Here is a 19037-nt window from a genome sequence, read left to right on the forward strand (position 1 = left end):
TCTTGGTGAATATGTTGCTGTCTCACCAGGTGAGAGAGAGGGAGAGGGAGATGGAGAGGGAGAGAGATAGAGAAATAACAACAGGAGGGAAAGTTATCCACAGGTAGTACTTCCGCGTCAGCACAAACTGAGTGTTAACGCACCCATGCACATGCACACACAGGCGGCCCACGCACACACACATCCTCTTACCTGAATGGGACTAAGTTACACATCATGGAGGCCTCAGGCCAGATCAGAGTGGGTTTGTAAAGCATGAGGTGGGTTTTTCAAAAGTTAAGTGGAGAGGGAAGGGATGAATGAATGAATTCACAAACACGATTCACAAATGAGTTGTTTTGTCACCACAATTGTCACAGCACATTCGGTCACACAATTGTTTCAAGTCATTTGGATGAGTGTACACAATTCATGCACATCGAAATATGATGCCGAGTATTTTTAGCAAGACAAAATGTGTTTATTATAAACTTACAATTCAGGATATACAGAGAACCCATCATTTCATACAAATGCTGCACATAAGCAAACATTCTCTTACTGTGACAGGAGGAAAAGATGCCATTTCAAAACAAAAGTGCAATTGTTTATATTTTGTGTGACATAGAAGGTACACGTGGAATACCTTAAACAAACAGATTGAGGGGGACATTCTTCCGTCTTAGAAATCAAAGCACACTTGAAAAGGGTACAAAGAAAGATGAACAGAAGATTTCACCAGAGACAGAGTACAATACACGCAATACATTTACTGTGGCACATAGAGGAACTGGGTGCATGTTTAAAGGAACAGAACTGGACAAAGAGAAGACAGAGAATCTGGGGGGGGGGGGGGGGTGGGCTTCTCCAATCACAAACAACGTCATACAGGGAGCATGGCCAAGACGGCTAGGGAAACAGAAGTGGCTCTGGAAACCAGCGACAGTTCGGTGGGTGTGAAATGTGTGGTCATTTGCGGACACCACGTGGACACCAATCAGAAACCAGGACAGAACTACATCTTTAACTTCTTCAGAATTCCCTTAACACAATCTGGTCATACTCTATCTGAGAAGCCTTCAGGGCATCTTATCGGCAAACTGACTGACTAGACTACACTAGCGGTGTGACTTTGCTGTTAAGACCTACCATTAAAGCGATACAGTAAAAGGAACTGTTTGAAAATGATCAACCGTCTATGTTTGGTCTCTACTCTCTATGTCAGCAGAACGCTACGGCAGAGTATAACTCCCCCCCCCTCCCTATGTACGGTCTGTGTAGACGTATTGGCGGTCGCGGTCGCTCTTACCAGGGTCGTCGATCGGCATGTCGACAGTCAGCTGCTCGCTCACGCGGCCGTACAGACCGTTGGTGCAGACCGCCAAGACCTGAACCACGTAGCTGGTGTTGGCCATCAGGTCCTGCAATATGGCCCCCTGGGGAACGACGGGAAGAGGGGAGTACATGGGGTTTAGGGTGCAGGCGATGTGGAGGGTTATACCTTTGTAGGATCTGTTCTTGCTTTCAATCATACTATGGTTCTTTAGTTTCTTTGTTTGTTTCTTCATCCATTCCCTCATTCATTTGCTCATTCACACAAACCTTCCAAAATGTGATTGGCCTCAGTTGGTGATCTGCGTGTTAGTTTGCTGAGCTCCAGATCACAAGCATTAGTTCCGTGAACAACCCCCGCTACATAAATGTCCCTCACCACATCCTGGTCTCCGTCGGTCAGGTACTCAAAGGCCGGAGGGTCCTCTCCCTGGGCCAGCTTGTAGGTAACTGAGTACTTCTCTATCCCGGCGTCGTACACCGCCCGTGGCCGCTCCCACATCACCAGCAGGCTGGTCAGGTTATGGGGGTCTGCCTGCACGTTCTCCGGCTCTGAACTGCAGACTGACAGAGAGAGAGAGAGAGAGAGAGAGAGCGAGAGAGAGAGGCAGAAGAAACAGAGAAAGAGTGAGAAATAAATCAATCCAAATGATTTGAGATTCATAAGAATTCCACGTAAAATAATCACTTGCAGTGGTAGAAAGAAATGCTGTGTAGAATAAATGTCAAACTTCATTCCGGGCACCAAAACCAAAATATTTGCATGGGGGAATAATGGTCATCACAAGTGGGTGTTTCTCTCGTTAAGAGAGGTAAACCCGTGCCTCATGCCTGTGTCAAAGGTCACCATCAAAGATTAGTGCTGCGGCACTAATGCAGCTCGCAGACACACTGAGACTCTGGGATTAACACAGATTAGAGGGTGGAGAAATAGATTTAAATCAATCAAAATGAGACCTGAGACAATGGCCAGGGACAACAACTAAATCGTTGACACATTATCTACACGATCTACGCTAAAGCCTGCACTTCAGTTTACTTAGTTACGTATCCTCTTTTCCCAGAAGGGTCAAAAGGGCGACACAAGAGTAGACCATGGAAATCATTTGTGGTGAGGGGGTGAATGCATTCATTTCATGTTTTTAATGATGCTGAGGGATTTAAGAAAGATACTCACATTTGTACTAACCCCTTTTCAACACAAGAGGGCAGAGAGGAGCAAAGAAACAGCAATATTGTTCTCCAGTTCTTTTCTTTATTTTTTGTGATGTGCATCTCACACCGATTCATGTACATTATATATCATATTCAATGCACTGTATCCATTTTCCGAAGACATTTGGAAAGTGCTCTGTGAAAGAGAGGGGGCAGCCACAGTAACCTAGCAACACCTAGCGACCACCAGGTCTAAAGAGGGGAGAAAGAGGGGAGAGAACTTTAAACTGAGAGACTAATACAATTGCTGGCATGTAGGGAAAGAGAAAGAGAGAGCGACATAAAGATGAGAGCGCGAGAGGGGCTAGTGTATTAGCCTGGTGCCTAAGCATCCACAGCAATTAAATTCTCCCTTCAAGGATATAGAGAGTCAGGGTATAATTAAGAGAGGCGCACACACACAGATGCTGACACACATGCTGTCTTATATTGAATGCCTGCCAGCATGCCACATGCTAGTTAAAGTCCTGATTAATGCTGATGTCTAACCAGAAAACACACAACAAACTGCCATCACGGCTTTAGTAGGGTCAGGAACCAGTCATAGTATGATACATCAAATGACCTCTGAGACAGCCACAGTGTACCATGTGTATGTGTGTGTGTATATATGTGTGTGTGTGTGTGCACGTGTGCGTCACAGATTACCTTTGCCCATAACAAGCTGCAGGTTCTCAGTTGGGTTACCAGTCTTGCCTCACAAGTATCAAAATCCACCTATGACATTTTAATAGTCCACCAAAAGTGTCACAAATATATTTAGGATGTTTGTTATTGGTATGTTGCTATTTTCTGCTCAGAATTAAGCATTCTATGCTCTGCTACAATGACAATGTAGGCTTAATACATATTAATGCTCTATTTGTCTGCGAGTTACTTGGCAGCAGACTTTATTCCAGCCCAGCATTAACAAACCTGAATCTATTCATCACCTAATCATCAAGACGATGATTAGTTGAATCAGGTGTTAGTGCCAAGAACCAGGAGTGAATACGACAGATGGTTGGATGGATTATTGGAGACAGACAGACAAGACAGACAGGTACATACTGGGAGTGAGGACCTCCTCCTCTGACAGACAGACAGACAGGTACATACTGAGAATGAGGACCTCCTCTGACAGACAGACAGACAGGTACATACTGGGAGTGAGGACCTCCTCTGACAGACAGACAGGTACATACTGAGAATGAGGACCCCCTCTGACAGACAGACAGACAGACAGACAGACAGACAGACAGACAGACAGACAGACAGACAGACAGACAGACAGACAGACAGACAGACAGGTACATACTGGGAGTGAGGACCTCCTCTGACAGACAGACAGGTACATACTGAGAATGAGGACCCCCTCTGACAGACAGACAGACAGACAGACAGACAGACAGACAGACAGGTACATACTGGGAGTGAGGACCTCCTCTGTGCCGGTGTAGGAGGAGAAGGCCTGGCCCATGAACTGCTGCTGCTGCTCCCTGTAGTTGTTCTGCAGGTAGTCCATCAGCATCACGTAGCCCGCCTGCTGCATGGTCATCACCTCACAGAACATTTCCAGCTACAACACAATTAACAGTTATAACCTCTTATGACCCCTCATAGCATAAACTCAAAATAATGTCACAGAGGAAGTCTGCTGTATGGTCATCACCTCACAGAACATCACCAGCTAGAATACAATACAACCAACACATTCATACAGAACAATGCCTCTGAGATTTCTAGGAATATTTTAACCAAATTAGTCCCAACATTTATCAACGGCGTAGCCATCATTGTAAAGCCCTAGTTATTTTTTGTTGCTTCGACAAAGTCATTTCTTGAGGTTTTTCATTTATTTTATGTGATCAGTGATTCATTTACGTCTGGCTCTCAGTTTAAGATCGACCCTGTCACGTGAACTGAACTCTCCTTTAAATATGGTGAAACTATTCCATTTAAAATATTTCTTTCAAAATAAATATTGAACATTTCATAGTCAAATCATAGTGTAAAATCAGGTGAGCTGGTTCTACTCTTTTTGGCCATTTTCTGGTCAACCCTCTTACAGTCAACCTTGTTACTTTACTTGGCACTTAGTACACACTTACTATAGTCTTTTTTTAAATTGTAAATTTAACCTCTTGAGATGGGAAAACATGTTTTCTTAGATCTACCCCCCTACTTTTTTCAATTTCCGCCTGAAGACATACCCAAATCTAAATGCCTGTAGCTCAGGCACAGAACCAAGGATATGCATATTCTTGGTACCATTTGAAAGAAAACGCTCTGAAGTTTGTGTAAATGTGAATTGAATGTAGGAGAATATAACACAATAGATCTATCTGGTTTAGATAATACAATGACATTTTTTATGTTTATTTTTTATTGTTGTATCATCATCTTTAAAATTAACAAGATAAAACAAACATTCAGATAGGATGATGGGGACAATTTCAGTGAAAAACATGAGGGCAACAGTACTTGTGCAAAGTTTCAGAATGATAACTTCCAAAATGTGTGTGCTTACATGACATTTATCATGAAGTCACCCAGGTGTCCCGCACAAGTAGCCCAAATGTACCCAAGTGGCCAAATTGGTGAAGTTATACATTTTTAATGAAATAACTATATACAAAATACCAAAATATTATTCTAACCCCCCCCCCCCCCCCCCCCCCAACAACAAATTTTGAAAAAACATGAGAAAAAAATATATATACACATTTACAAAATAACACTTTCAATATTTGGAAGACCCTCAGTCCTCTACACAAAATGGTGCTGCTGATGCCAGGTGCCATAGCACATCCATGCCTTCAGAAATACATTTGGGCAGTCTGTTCAACTAGGAAAAGGCCAAAACAGCATGGGATACAATTAAGTATGGGAGGAGTACAAATTGAAGAAGTGGCAGAAACCAAACTACTGCTTATCATGGTCGTCTCAAATAACTAATCTATGTAAAAATCTAATCTATGTAAAAAAAATAAATATTAAAACAGCATGCATAATCAGAAGGATAGCTAAATATTTACCAGGGAAAATCCTTCAGCAAATAACACAGGCATTGGTTGAGAGTCAAGTGAACTATTGTCCGGTGGTCTGGGGAAATGCATCATCTAGTGAAGTTAGGAGGCTGCAGAATGCACAGAATAAAGCAGCAAGGATTGTTTTAAGGCGGAGATATGGTTCTTCTGTTGCAGTCATGCGCAGTGTACTTGGTTGGTCATCAATCGACAAGATAATTGAAAAAAACATGCTTATCTTATTTTATAATATACATCATTTAAAACGGCCAAGTTCTATTCACAATGGTATTCAGTTGTTAAGAGACAGACATTCCGTAAATACTAGGAATAGATTGTCCACCATCTATGCGTTATCCAGACAGAAAAAAGAAATGGGCAAAAGAACATTTCGATTTAGAGCAATAAAGAAATGGAATAAATTAACTGAGCAAACTAGAAACCTTTCAATATACAAGTTTAAACATTATTTAAAAACAATTTAAATATAGTATATAGAAATGTTGTGGGACTATGTTGTGGGACTACGATGAAGAATCAATATTTTTTTAGATTGAGTATTTATTGGGTCATTATGCTAGTGTATTATGTGTGTTTGTAATAGTGTGTTATATGTGAAAGTGTGTTTGTATTATAAATTGTATTTTAATGTTAAGGACTCTTGGAAGATTAGTCCAAATGGGGACTAAAAGAGATCCTAATAACAGGTATAATAAGCAGATATATATAGAGTACAAGGAACATAAGGTTGAATATATTATTATAGACCTGCTAGATCTACTGTCTCATTTATATTATGAAATTTCAGCTAGATATACTGTCTTTATTATATAACGACAGACCAGCTGTATCTACTGTCTCCATTTCACTTTGGCCATTGTTGTGGGCCTGCCCTCCCCTCAACAGCCTCAAATAGGCTATTTCATTTCACAAATAATATTTTATATTATTAATTTCAAACAACGGCATTAGCATGAGAAGAACTTACCAGTCCAAAACGATGTCCTCTCCATTCAAAAAATATTCCTCCATTTGAGAATCGCTAAATGAATCGTCCTCGATCAATTTCTTCTAAAATTGTGTGTACATCTGTATATCTAGACTTAGATTTAGCTTTCCCTGACTTAGTCGCCATACTGATTGATATATAAACAGCTGAATATGCTCTTTACCAAAATAATGCTGTGCGCAAAATGCGTGGCTCCTTCCGGTATGAATCGTCAATGGCGAATTAACCTCTTTACGTTGGAGTTTACTACATGGGTTGGTCTTCCAACACATAAACATTACATATTGCTGTTTACCTCAGCTCATTGGCTATCTACCCAGCTAGATTTCAAGACGATCAGTGGTCATTGGGTTAAAATACAGTCAATCAACGAAACAGTGGGCAAATCATTGGTGCTCAATGATGTCATTACTTGTTGTCTGCAAATCGGTTTCTTTCAGTCAATACGTCCCGCGAAATGACCCATCAGGTTTGGTTGTGGTACAAACACAACCAAACCTGGTTTGTTTGTGGTACAAACAAACCAGTTGATTGCAATGAAACCAAACATGACTGGAAAGGTCACGTTTTGTGTGTGTATTTACCTCAAATGTGTCGTCGAAAATGGAATGAGACGGACTTCACGACACAAGCGGTTCACAAAATGCTTTGTTTTAGGCTATAAAAATTGATTTTATCAAACAAAAGACCATTCATTGTGTAACAATGAGCACTGGGATTGCAAACAGAGGAAGATCGTCAAAGGTAAACAATTTATTTTATTTATTGCAGTTTGTGATTTTGTTACGCCTGTGCTGGTTGAAATAGTTGTTTTTTATGGGGTTCTATCCTCAGATAATCTCATCGTATTCTTTCGCAGTAAATCCTTTTTTAAATCTTACAACGCAGTTGGATTAGCAAGATTCTAGGCTTTCGAAACATGTGAGACACTTGTATTTTCATGACTGTTTAATATGACTATTTATGTAGCGATCACCGTATGTTTATTCAAATTTCATCCCGCTACCGGGTTCGGTGGGCAGAGGTTAAGTTGAATATGTTTTCTTTATGACAGAATGTTAAAATGAGGTGAAATCTTCTCAAAATGCACTAACTTGATGGCACCACCCACATACTAGCTAATTACTATTATCATGATACATTCTGACAGACCTTCAAAACTATGGGTCATACAGTATTCAGACGTCACACAACCTAACACACAGGCCATCAAAAAATAACTTTCTGTAAATAAGAACATTGCAAATACGAATTTGTTATTTAATTGACTGGTAAAATAAGGTAAAATAAAATACACACATGCTAGACACATGCATGGATGCCTGTCCTATACACCTCTTCTACAGTTGATTGCATAACACTGTACAGAACACTGGTCCTCTGACTCACACAGCATTCCAACCAGAGTGGCTGTGAGTGTGACCGGGGGCCAAAAACTCGGGCAGCCTCTGCAACAGCCATTGGTATGTACAAATGTAATGATAGGTGTGGTGTTGTCTAGAAACACACAGTAGGATTCATGATGATCATGGCGCTCTTATGGCACAACTTTTGAAAAATACTTTTGCATATGCACAGGCATTGGTTATTAGTTAAGGTTATCAAAACAATAAATATGTGGATAACGTTGTTTGAATATATAGGCTACTGTATGCACGACTGGCGATATGGTAATTCTATCACATAAGAGCTAGTGTACGCCTCCAGGGAGTGTTTGAAAAGCTACCAAGCTACACAATAGAGGAACAATTCTCCCAAAATGGCCTTTCAAAGTGTTTTGAAACTTGAGACGTGACATTACCATACCATACAGAAACCCGAAAACGGGCAGACTGAAAGCCAGTTTAAATGGAAAGAGGGTGTGTGTCAGACAACAGGATGTCAACAGTTAAAGACTTAAAAGGAGTGTGAGTGCGTGTATGTCTTCCCTGTTACCCTCGGGGTATTTGTGATTGACAGGTATATAAAAGCTGTAATTAAAACAAACAAATAAAGGCGCACAGAGGCCTTTACTCTGCTTAAACTGAAACGCATGGTGCTGACACACACACACACACACACACACACACACACACACACACACACACACACACACACAATCAATTATGAATGCAGACATAAATCAAAAGCAGAGGTCTGGCACAAAGTCCGACACAAAAACAAAAAGACACAGGCGCCGGCATAATGAAACAGTTTAGAAGTGACTTGTGAAAACAACCTTGTGCAATGCCTTTTATCTATACAGATGAAGGAGTGTATGTTAAGGTCCCACCCAACCCATTCAAACTCTTAAAGACATCTGTCAATTCCCACTCCCCCTCTTCCTGTTGCTCACGCTATCTCTTCTTCTGTACTGACAAAAACAACATTTCCACACACTCTCTGATTTCATAAATGCACACACAGGTGTTCAGTTGAAGTCAGAGGCTTACATACACCGTCAAATACATTTAAACTCAGTTTTTCACAATTCCTGACATTTAATCCTTGTAAAAAAGGCCCTGTCTTAGGACAGTCATCACATTCCCAGTGGGTCAGAAGTTTACATACACTCAATTGGTATTTGGTAGCATTGCCTTTAAATTGTTTAACTTGGGTCAAATGTTTTCGGGTAGCCTTCCACAAGCTTCCCACAATAATTTGGGTGAATTTTGGCCCATTCCTCCTGACAAAGCTGGTGTAACTGAGTCAGGTTGGTAGACCTCCTTGCTCGCACACACTTTTTCAGTTCTGCCAACAAATGTTCTATAGGATTGAGGTCAGGGCTTTGTGATGGCCACTCCAATACCTTGACTTTGTTGTCCTTAAGCCATTTTGCCAGAACTTTGAAAGTATGCTTGGAGTCATTGTCCATTTGGAAGACCCATTTGCGACCAAGCTTTAACTTCCTGACTGTGGTCTTGAGATGTTGCTTCAATATGTCCACATAATTTTCCCGCCTCATGATGCCATCTATTTTGTGAAGTACACCAGTCCCTCCTGCAGCAAAGCAGCCCAACAACATAATGCTGCCACCCCCCGTGCTTCACGGTTTGGATGGTGATCTTCGGCTTGCAAGCCTCCCCCTTTTTCGTCCAAACATAACGATATGTCATTATGGCCAAACCGTTCTATTTTTGTTTCATCAGACCAGAGGACAAAAAGTACGATCTTTGTCCCCATGTGCAGTTACAAACCGTAGTCTGGCTTTTTTATGGCAGTTTTGGAGCAGTGGCTTCTTCCTTGCTGAGCGGCCAATCAGGCTATGTCGATATAGGACTCGTTTTACTGTGGATTTAGATACTTTTGTACCTGTTTCCTCCAGCATCTTCACAAGGTCCTTTGCTGTTGTTCTGGGATTGATTTGCACCTTTCGCACCAAAGTACGTTCATCTCTAGGAGACAGAACGCATCTCCGTCCTGAGCAGTATGACGGCTATGTGGTCCCATGGTGTTTATACTTGCATACTATTGCTTGTACAGATGAACATGGTACCTTCAGGCGTTTGAAAATTGCTCCCAAGGATGAACCAGACTTGTGGAGGTGTAGAATTTTTTTTCTGAGGACTTGCCTGATTTCTGTAGATTTTTCCATTATGTCAAGCAAAGAGGCACTGAGTTTGAAGGTAGGCCTTGAAATACATTCACAGGTACACCTCCAATTGACTCAAATGATGTCAATTGGTCTATCAGAAACTTCTAAAGCCATGACATCATTTTCTGGAATTTTCCAAGCTGTTTAAAGGCACAGTCAACTTAGTGTATGTAAACTTCTGACCCACTGGAATTGTGAGACAGTTGATTATATGTGAAATCATCTGTCTGTAAACAATTGTTGGAAACATTACTTGTGTCATGCACAAAGAAGTTGTCCTAACCGACTTGCCAAAACTATAGCTTGTTAACAAGAAATTTGTGGAATGGTTGAAAAACAAGTTTTAATGACTCCAACCTATGTGTATGTAAACTTCCAACTTCAACCGTACATGGACACACTCACACAGACCCACCTGCGTGTCGGAGATGGCCACAGTGTTCTTGAAGACGATCCACTCCACGGTCTCAGTGCAGGGTGGGGTGGTGAGGGAGCCGTTGTAGATGAAGTACTTCTCTGTGGAGTTGGGCAGGAGGCCCCGGAGAGAGAAGGGACCCACCCTCCCACTCTTACCTAGACAGGGGGAAAGTGTAGGGAACGCAGACAGAGAGGCAAAAGTGAAATAGAGGAACAGATCAAAAGGAAGAGAGAATGACAGACGATAGAGATGAACCGATACAGGATAACCAATAGAGGATAACCAATACACGATAAACGATGGAGTATGAATGATAGAGTATGAACGATATAGGATAACCGATAGAGGATAGCCAATAGAGTATGAATGATGGAGGCTGAAAAATAGATGATAATCGATAAAGGATAACCGATAGAGGATAGAGGATAAACGATAGACAATGAACGATAGAGGATAAACAATAGAGGATAAATGATAGAGAATAAACATTAGAGGATAAATGATAGAGGATAAACAATACAGGATGAACGATAGAGGATAACCAATAGAGTATGAACGATGAAGGCTGAACGATAGATGATAACCGATAGAGGATAACCGATATAGGATAAACGATAGAGAATGAACGATAGAGGATAAACAAAAAAGGATAAATGACAGAGAATAAACAATAGAGTATAAACAATATAGGATAAACAATAGAGAATAAACAAAAAAGGATAAATGACAGAGAATAAACAATAGAGTATAAACGATAGAGGATGAGCGATAGAGAATGATTGATAGAGGATGAACCATAAAGGATGAACCATAGAGGATAAACGATAGAGGATAAACGATAGAGGATGAACGATAGAGAATAAACAAAAAAGGATAAATGACAGAGAATAAACAATAGAGTATAAACGATAGAGGATGAGCGATAGAGAATGATTGATAGAGGATAAATGATAGAGGATAAACAATAGAGGATAAACGATAGAGGATAAACGATAGAGGATGAACGATAGAGAATAAACGATAGAGGATAAACTATAGAGGATAAACAATAGAGAATAAACGATAGAGGATAAACAATAGAGAATAAACGATAGAGGATAAACGATAGAGGATAAACCATAGAGGATGAGCAATAGAGGACAGAGGATAAACCATAGAGGATGAACGATAGAGAATAAACGATAGAGGATAAACTATAGAGGATAAACAATAGAGAATAAACGATAGAGGATAAACAATAGAGAATAAACGATAGAGGATAAACGATAGAGGATAAACCATAGAGGATGAGCAATAGAGGACAGAGGATAAACCATAGAGGATAAACAATAGAGTATGAACGATAAAGGATAGAGAATAAACGATAGAGAATGAACGATAGAGGATAAACGATTGAGGATAAATGTTAGAGAATGAATGATCGAAGATGAACGATAGATTATAAAGGATAAACGATAGAGGATAAACAACAGAGGAGAAATGATAGAGGATAAAAGATAGAAGATAAACGACCGATGATAAACGAAAGAGGACAAACGGTAAAGGATAAACGATAGAGGATGAACGATAGAGGATAAAAGATAGATGATAAACGATCGACAGAGTATGAACGATAGAGGGTAAACGATAGAGGGTAAACAATAGAGGATAAATGATAGAGTATGAACGATAGAGGGTAAACGATAGAGGATAAACGATGGAGGATAAACAATAGAGTATGAACGATAGAGGATGAACGATGGAGTATGAATGATAGAGGTTAAACAATAGAGGATGAACAACAGAAGATGAATATATAAGAAAACAGTGTGTGTGTGTTTATGCATTAGGGCGTGCCTGTGGGTTACATTAAGGCACAGTGAGGTAGGGGGTGTGTGATTGTGGGGGATAGTGGCCTTTGAATTGACATGACATGAGTTCACGCACTCTGTAATGCCTACCTGCATTGAAAACTTCAACCTCCATTAGCATTAACTATCTACTGTACAACAGACATGTACTGAAACTTAGGAACATAGCTGTGCAGTAATACATCAATAAAGAAATGCAAGGGAGATAATGATGGTTGTGCTTACAGCAGTTGAGTAAAAAGAAGTTGATTGGTTGAGATTAGAGTTATTAGGGTTAAGTCAGGTTGACATACCGAATCGACTGACACTGTTGATTCCATCGATAATGGCTATGTAGTTGTCATTGTCTTCGATGCTAGTCTGTAAAGAGGGAAAGGCAGTAGGTTAGTCAGGCATCTCAAAAGTCTACAGTAGCTTTTTCTACTCATCTCCTTCCCCTTACCTTTTTGTGTCCCTAAATTTCTTGGGCTGCTTTAAAGAGGCAATCTGCAGTTGCTACATCCATTTTGGGACATACATGTATTTATGTTATACTTTATTTAACCAGGTAGGCCAGTTGAGAACAAGTTCTCATTTACAACTGCGACCTGGCCAAGATAAAGCAAAGCAGTGCGACAAAAACAACACAGAGTTACACATAAACAAACGTACAGTCAATAACACAATAGAAAAATAAATGAATAATGATGTAGCCATTGATTCTTGAAGAATATAACGTATGATATAACGCCTCATGATCTCATTTCAACTGTCGTACCCAATCAGAACCCAAAAACATAACCTTGTTTAACTACATTGTTTGTAAACAAAGTAAATGTAAATAAACACCATGCAGCCTCAAAAGAATTGCTAAAACTATAATGTTGTTATAATGGACGGTCAGTTCTTGTATACATAGCTGTCAATGAATTTGAGAATGCTTACATTTCTCCAGCCCCATCCCTCAGTTTTTTACTGAAACAAAGGCATGGAGATCACTTTGTTATTGTTTGAACTGCTGAATGCCCCTTTAAAGCTGTGACCCGCTTAGCTGAAGCTAACACTGATGCTAAGCTAAAGCCAACACTGATGCTAAGCTAAAGCCAACACTGATGTTAAGCTAATAGCTTGAGACGTGATATTCCACAGCTGACCGTCTATGTACTGTGGCATGTCTAATCTCTGCTCAGTCTGATGCTGTAGTGAGTAATCCGTTCCATTCTTCTGTCCCCTTTGATTTCCCAGGTGGGCAGCGGAGTGTAGCCTAAAATGTGTGGGCTAATCTCCTCAATAAACACACACACGCTCACATACATGGTATTGAGCTGCTGGTATTCTACACTGTCAGTTACTGCCAGGCTGTTTATTCAGTAGAGGTACTGTTCAGACTAGTTATGTAGACACAGTAAGTCATCCCTCATCGACTATGAAAATCATTGCTGGTATGGATGCAAAATGATCCATCAAACACTCTTGACACAGGTCACAAACACATGCACACCTGCACAAAATCAAATCCATCAGCACACTCCGCTTCCTGTCAGTGTCAGATGACATACCTGTCAAGGACACCCACTCCCCCCAATCTACAGTACCTACCTACCTGAACACACAGGTAGGTCGGTACTGTGGCCATAGTAGGTCAAAGCATACAGACCAATGGTATAAAAAAGTACCCACTGTCATACTTGAGTAAAAGTAAAGATACCTTAATAGAAAGTGACTCAAATAAAAGTGAAAGTCACCCAATAAAATACTACTTGAGTAAGTCTAAAATGATTTGGTTTTAAATATACTTAAGTATCAAAAGTAAACATACCTGCTAAAATATACTTAGAAAGTAAAAGTATACATCATTTCAAATTTGTTATATTAAGCAAACCAGACAGCACCATTTTCTTGTTTTTATTTTATTTACAGATCGCCAGGGGCACCCTTCAACACTCAGACATCATTTACAAACTAAGCATTTGTGTTTAGTGAATCCACCAGATCAGAGGCAGTAGGGATGTTCTCTTGATAAGTGTGTGAATTGGACCACTTTCCTGTTCTGCTAAGCATTCAAAATGTAACGAGTACTTTTGGGTGTCAGGGAAAATGTATGGAGTAAAAAGTACCTTATTTTCTTTAGGAATGTAGTGAAGTTAAAGTAAAAGTTGTCAAAAATAGAAGTAGTAAAGTACAGATACCCCTAAAAACGACTTAAGTAGTATGTATTAGTATGTTTATTTAAGTACTTTACACCAATGATACAGACACAGGCAGAAAATGACCACACACTCACGCCCACCTCAAACAGCACAGAGAGAGCTGTGATCCTGCCCCCGTCCTTGATGGCGTAGTCTAAGGACTCAAAGCGATGCGCTTCATAACAGTAGATCTGCATCTGGAACAGACAGATACAAGGTACAGGAGATGGTTGATATCCCTTGTACTGTCCTTGAGAGTAGGGCTGAGTGCTATATCCTATTTTAAGGTATACTGGCATGGATCCACATACCGGTTTGGATTTGAACAATACTGTCTATAGCGATATTTTGATACAATGCTAAACTGATCGGACTACTTCACAGTCAATTTTGTCCTAGTTTGGTTGAGTATAAAACCATCAGAATGGAGAAAGCCCATTAAAACCACTTAGAATTCCTACGGTCATGTACAACGCATAAAACATGTTTAGAACTTTTCATAAACTTAACCGTTTCATCGTGTTTGTTCCAAATATCTCTAATGTTCGCCCCAATGTGAGTTTTTTTTTTTATGCGAGTGGTGTCTGAATGCACTGTTCAAAAATGTGATTGTTACGCAACAGGACAGTTAACCCGCACTGCCCTCAAACCAAGACATTCTGCCAGCTAATTATCTATAGGCTATGTATCAACGTTTGCATTTTCTAACAACAGTTTGAATTGAGGTGTGTACCGCCTCCTCATGAACTCTTACAGTAGTAGTCCATTTCACTGTTGCGGACGTTTGAGGCTTTACTGAGCCGAACAATCTCTCTTCGAAGAGAGCCCAAGCACTTATTCGGTTTGAGTGTACACTGCAGGGAACACTGTAGAATGATCACACCCGTTAGTTGGTAAGTGTCAAAGAGATAAATACTGTCAAATACAGCCAAACAGTCAAAAATTAGAAAGCCCTACTTGGGAGGTTACAATGAGGTCATACTCTGTCATATGGAGGTTATAACAAGGTTATACTCTGTCATAGTTATAATGGGCGAATGTCAGGTCTTACCTCAAGGGGGTACTTCACCCCGTTGAGGCTGTGTTCGGAGCCCTCTGAGGAGGCGTTGCAGCGTCCCCAGTGGAAGGTGATTCTTCCCACCTTAAACCTGCCCCTCAGTCCCCCTCCACTCACATAGAAGTCCCCCTCTGGGTTCACCGCCACTGGAGAGAACACACAGAGGGTGTTAGTTGACCCCATTAAACAACCCACACATACACTCACACACACACTATATTGATGTGGCCTGAAGCTTTCCAAGTGAAATCACGAAAAGTCACGTACACACACACACATCCATCGGCTTTAAAAGTGCCATAAGTATACATTATAACAATGCCCAATCTTTCAGTATCTAACCATATATAATCATTTCCACATCATCATATTGTATTGCATTCCTCCTTCCACCCTTCTTCTTCTCCACCTCCTCCTTCTACTACGACACCGTAGTATTAAAACCCAGACCACAAGGCTCTGAGGCAGTTTCTACCCACAGGCAGTGTATACTGAATAGGTGACTGAATGGCTGGTTGCAGATAGGACTGTTTTACTGTATTACTTTGGCTTTACAGTTTCATTGCTGGCTGCTGTAATGCTGTTTTTTATGGTGACGACTTATGGGGACGTGAGAGCGCATACCTGTCTTGCCGTCATTCTTGATGGTGGTCCCATCAGACATCGCTTCCTCCCAGCCCTCGAACTTCAGCTTTTGGAACTGAACTTTGACCTGTGTCAGCTCCTCCTCGATGTTGATGGGCGACTGTCTGGCATTGTTACATGATGGGTACTTCTTGGCCCAGTTGTTTTGGTTGAGAGTCCCTGCCAAAAGAGAGTTTGAATGTGTTTATTGCATGGTAGAGGTAGACAGCTAACATATTGGTGGTGCGTCAGCTACATTAATTTGCCGTTTTCCATTTCAAAACACAACTCAGTTGTTTTCCCTTTTCCCGGAAGTGTACTCTGGTTTCTTCCTCTCTAATTAGTGACCAACTGATTGCAGGTGTGATCCTGTGGGGAGCTAACGTGCTAATCACCTTCAGGTGTGTCTGCTTTGACAGGTTATCACTGGGGTGTAACAGGTAGAACTGTGGAATTTCTCAAGCCTTTCCTGGGGGATCTCCATGGTGTGATAAATATATATTTTTTTTTATCCCAGCACTAATACCTAGGGGTGCACGATATATCAATGAACATATTAGCTAAAAATGCCAACATCGGTATGTTAACCTCTCTAGGGTAGGGGGCAGCATTCGGAATTTTGGATGAAAAGCATGCCCAAATTAAACGGCCTGCTACTCGGGCCAAGAAGATATGATATGCATATAACTGGTAGATTTGGATAGAAAACACTCTACCGTTTCCAAAACTGTTAAAATAGTGTCTGTGAGTATAACAAAACTGATTTGGCAGGCAAAACCCTGAGAAAAATCCATTCAGGAAGTTTTTTTTACATTTGGTTTTGTAGTTTTCTATTCAATGCCATTACAGTATCCATTGACTTAGGACTCAATTTGCAGTTCCCATGCCTTCCACTAGATGTCAACAGTCTTTAGAAATTGTTTCAGGCTTGTATTCTTATAAATGAGGGAGTAAGACAAGTCTGAATGAGTGGACCCTGTCGTGTCACAGAGGTTTTTCATGCACAATCCTGAGAGAGTGCATTTCTTATTTACCTTTTATATTGACAACGTTATTGTCCGGTTGAAATATTATAGATAATTTAGACTAAAAACAACCTGAGGGTTGAATATAAACATCGTTTGACATGTTTCTATGAAATTTACGGATACAATTTGGATTTTTTGTCTGCCTGTTTTGACTGCGTTTGAGCCTGATTACTGAAGAAAATGCGCAAACAAAACTAAGGTTTTTGGATATAAAGAGACTTTATCGAACAAAAGGAACATTTATTGAGTAAATGAATGTCTTCTGAGTGCCACCATATGAAGATCATCAAAGGTAAGGGATTCATTTTATCTCTATTTCTGAGTTTTGTAACGCTTCTGCTTGGCTGGTTACTGTTTGTAATAATTTGTCAACTGGGCTATGTTCTCAAATAATAAGGTATGCTTTCACCGTAAAGCATTTTAAAATCTGACACTGTGGTTGGATTCACAACAAGTTAATCTTTAAACCTTTGTAAAATATGTTTTGTTTTCTGAATTTATATGAATGAGTATTTCTGTATTTGCGCTCTGCAATCTCACTGGATGTTGGCCAGATGCTAGCGTCCCACATACCCTAGAGAGGTTAAAAACTTATTTCAAAGCTACCGTGCATACCTATATAATGTAGGTATGACGTAATTACGCCCACAATGTCTGCTGTGTGGATCAAGCAGTCAACAAGTCGAGCAGTCATTTGAAAGAGTAAGAACATTTCAGCAAGACAACTCAAAGGCGAAATCCATTAAAGTCAAGATAATGGAATTCATTGCCCTTGACAATCAACCGTTCTCTGTCATGGGTGATGTTGGCTTTCGCCGACTGGTCGAGCAACGGTACACACTACCAAGTGAGCTATTTGTCAGATGTTGCCCTACATGAGTTACACAGTAATTTTGGGTATCATCCTCCACTCTTCCCGGGAACAAGAGCAGGTCAGCGTACCCTCGGCCCAGATGTTTGTCCACCGCTGTCGATGTACCTGAAGAAGAGCTCGGGCGGCAATTCTCAAGACCAACTCCAGGTATCGTCGACAAGCGGACCGCCGTCAGACCCCAGCTTCCCACTACCACATTGGGCAGAGGATATGGCTTTCCACTCGGGACCTGCCCCTTCGGGTGGAGTCCCACAAACTGTCCCAAGTTTCATTGGTCCTTTTCCACTGCTGTCCTTAGTTCCACTGCTGTCCTTCTTGTGTTACCCTGTGCCCTCCGTATTCACCCTACCTTCCATGTGTCTAGGATTAAACCTGCGTCTCACAGTCCTTTGTCTTCTGTTTCTAGGCCCATCCCTCCCCCCGGGTCATCGATAGCCAGCCAGTGTATACGGTGAGACGCCTCCTGAGGGTTCGACCAGGGGGCAGGGGTTTCCAGTACCTGGTTGACTGGGAGGGTTATGGCCCGGAGGAGAGGTGCTGGGTCCCTATTAAAGACATCTTGGACCCGGCCCTCATCGCCGATTTTCACCGCCGGCACCCCGGTCAGCCAGGTATGCGCCCAGGTGGGGGTGGGGTGGGGGTGGGGTACTGTAACACCCTGATCTGTTTCACCTATCCTTGTTATTGTCTCCACCCCCTCCAGGTGTCATTGTCTTCCCCAGTGTATTTATCCCTGTGTTTCCTGTCTCTCTGTGCCAGTTTGTTTGTCTTGTATGTCCAAGTCAACCAGCATGTTTTTCCCGTGCTCCTGCCTTCTCTATTTTATTTTTGCTTGTCCTCCCGGTTTTGACCCTTGCCTGTTTCTGGACTCTTTACCCGCCTGCCTGACCATTCTGCCTGC

The 19037-nt window shown here is 41.1% G+C and overlaps 1 protein-coding gene across 7 annotated transcripts in view; it reads right to left on the reverse strand.

Moving 5' to 3' along the window:
* Positions 1-19037, reverse strand: part of ptprz1a (protein tyrosine phosphatase receptor type Z1a) — a 79631-nt gene that overhangs the window by 19983 nt on the left and 40611 nt on the right. For 6 of the 7 annotated variants that reach the window (XM_036952111.1, XM_036952102.1, XM_036952092.1 and 3 more), the window contains exons 3-10: positions 16235-16414; positions 15605-15756; positions 14655-14750; positions 12679-12745; positions 10533-10690; positions 3934-4084; positions 1691-1875; positions 1289-1415 (exon numbers count right to left, since the gene is read on the reverse strand). In XM_036952111.1, coding sequence (XP_036808006.1) covers positions 1289-1415; positions 1691-1875; positions 3934-4084; positions 10533-10690; positions 12679-12745; positions 14655-14750; positions 15605-15756; positions 16235-16414 — 1116 coding nt within the window. The remainder of the gene's footprint in view (positions 1-1288; positions 1416-1690; positions 1876-3933; positions 4085-10532; positions 10691-12678; positions 12746-14654; positions 14751-15604; positions 15757-16234; positions 16415-19037) is intronic. The other variant, XM_036952084.1, reaches the window with a different exon arrangement.

The sequence above is a fragment of the Oncorhynchus mykiss genome, chromosome 2 (assembly GCF_013265735.2).
Source record: "Oncorhynchus mykiss isolate Arlee chromosome 2, USDA_OmykA_1.1, whole genome shotgun sequence".
Taxonomy (NCBI): Eukaryota; Metazoa; Chordata; class Actinopteri; order Salmoniformes; family Salmonidae; genus Oncorhynchus; species Oncorhynchus mykiss.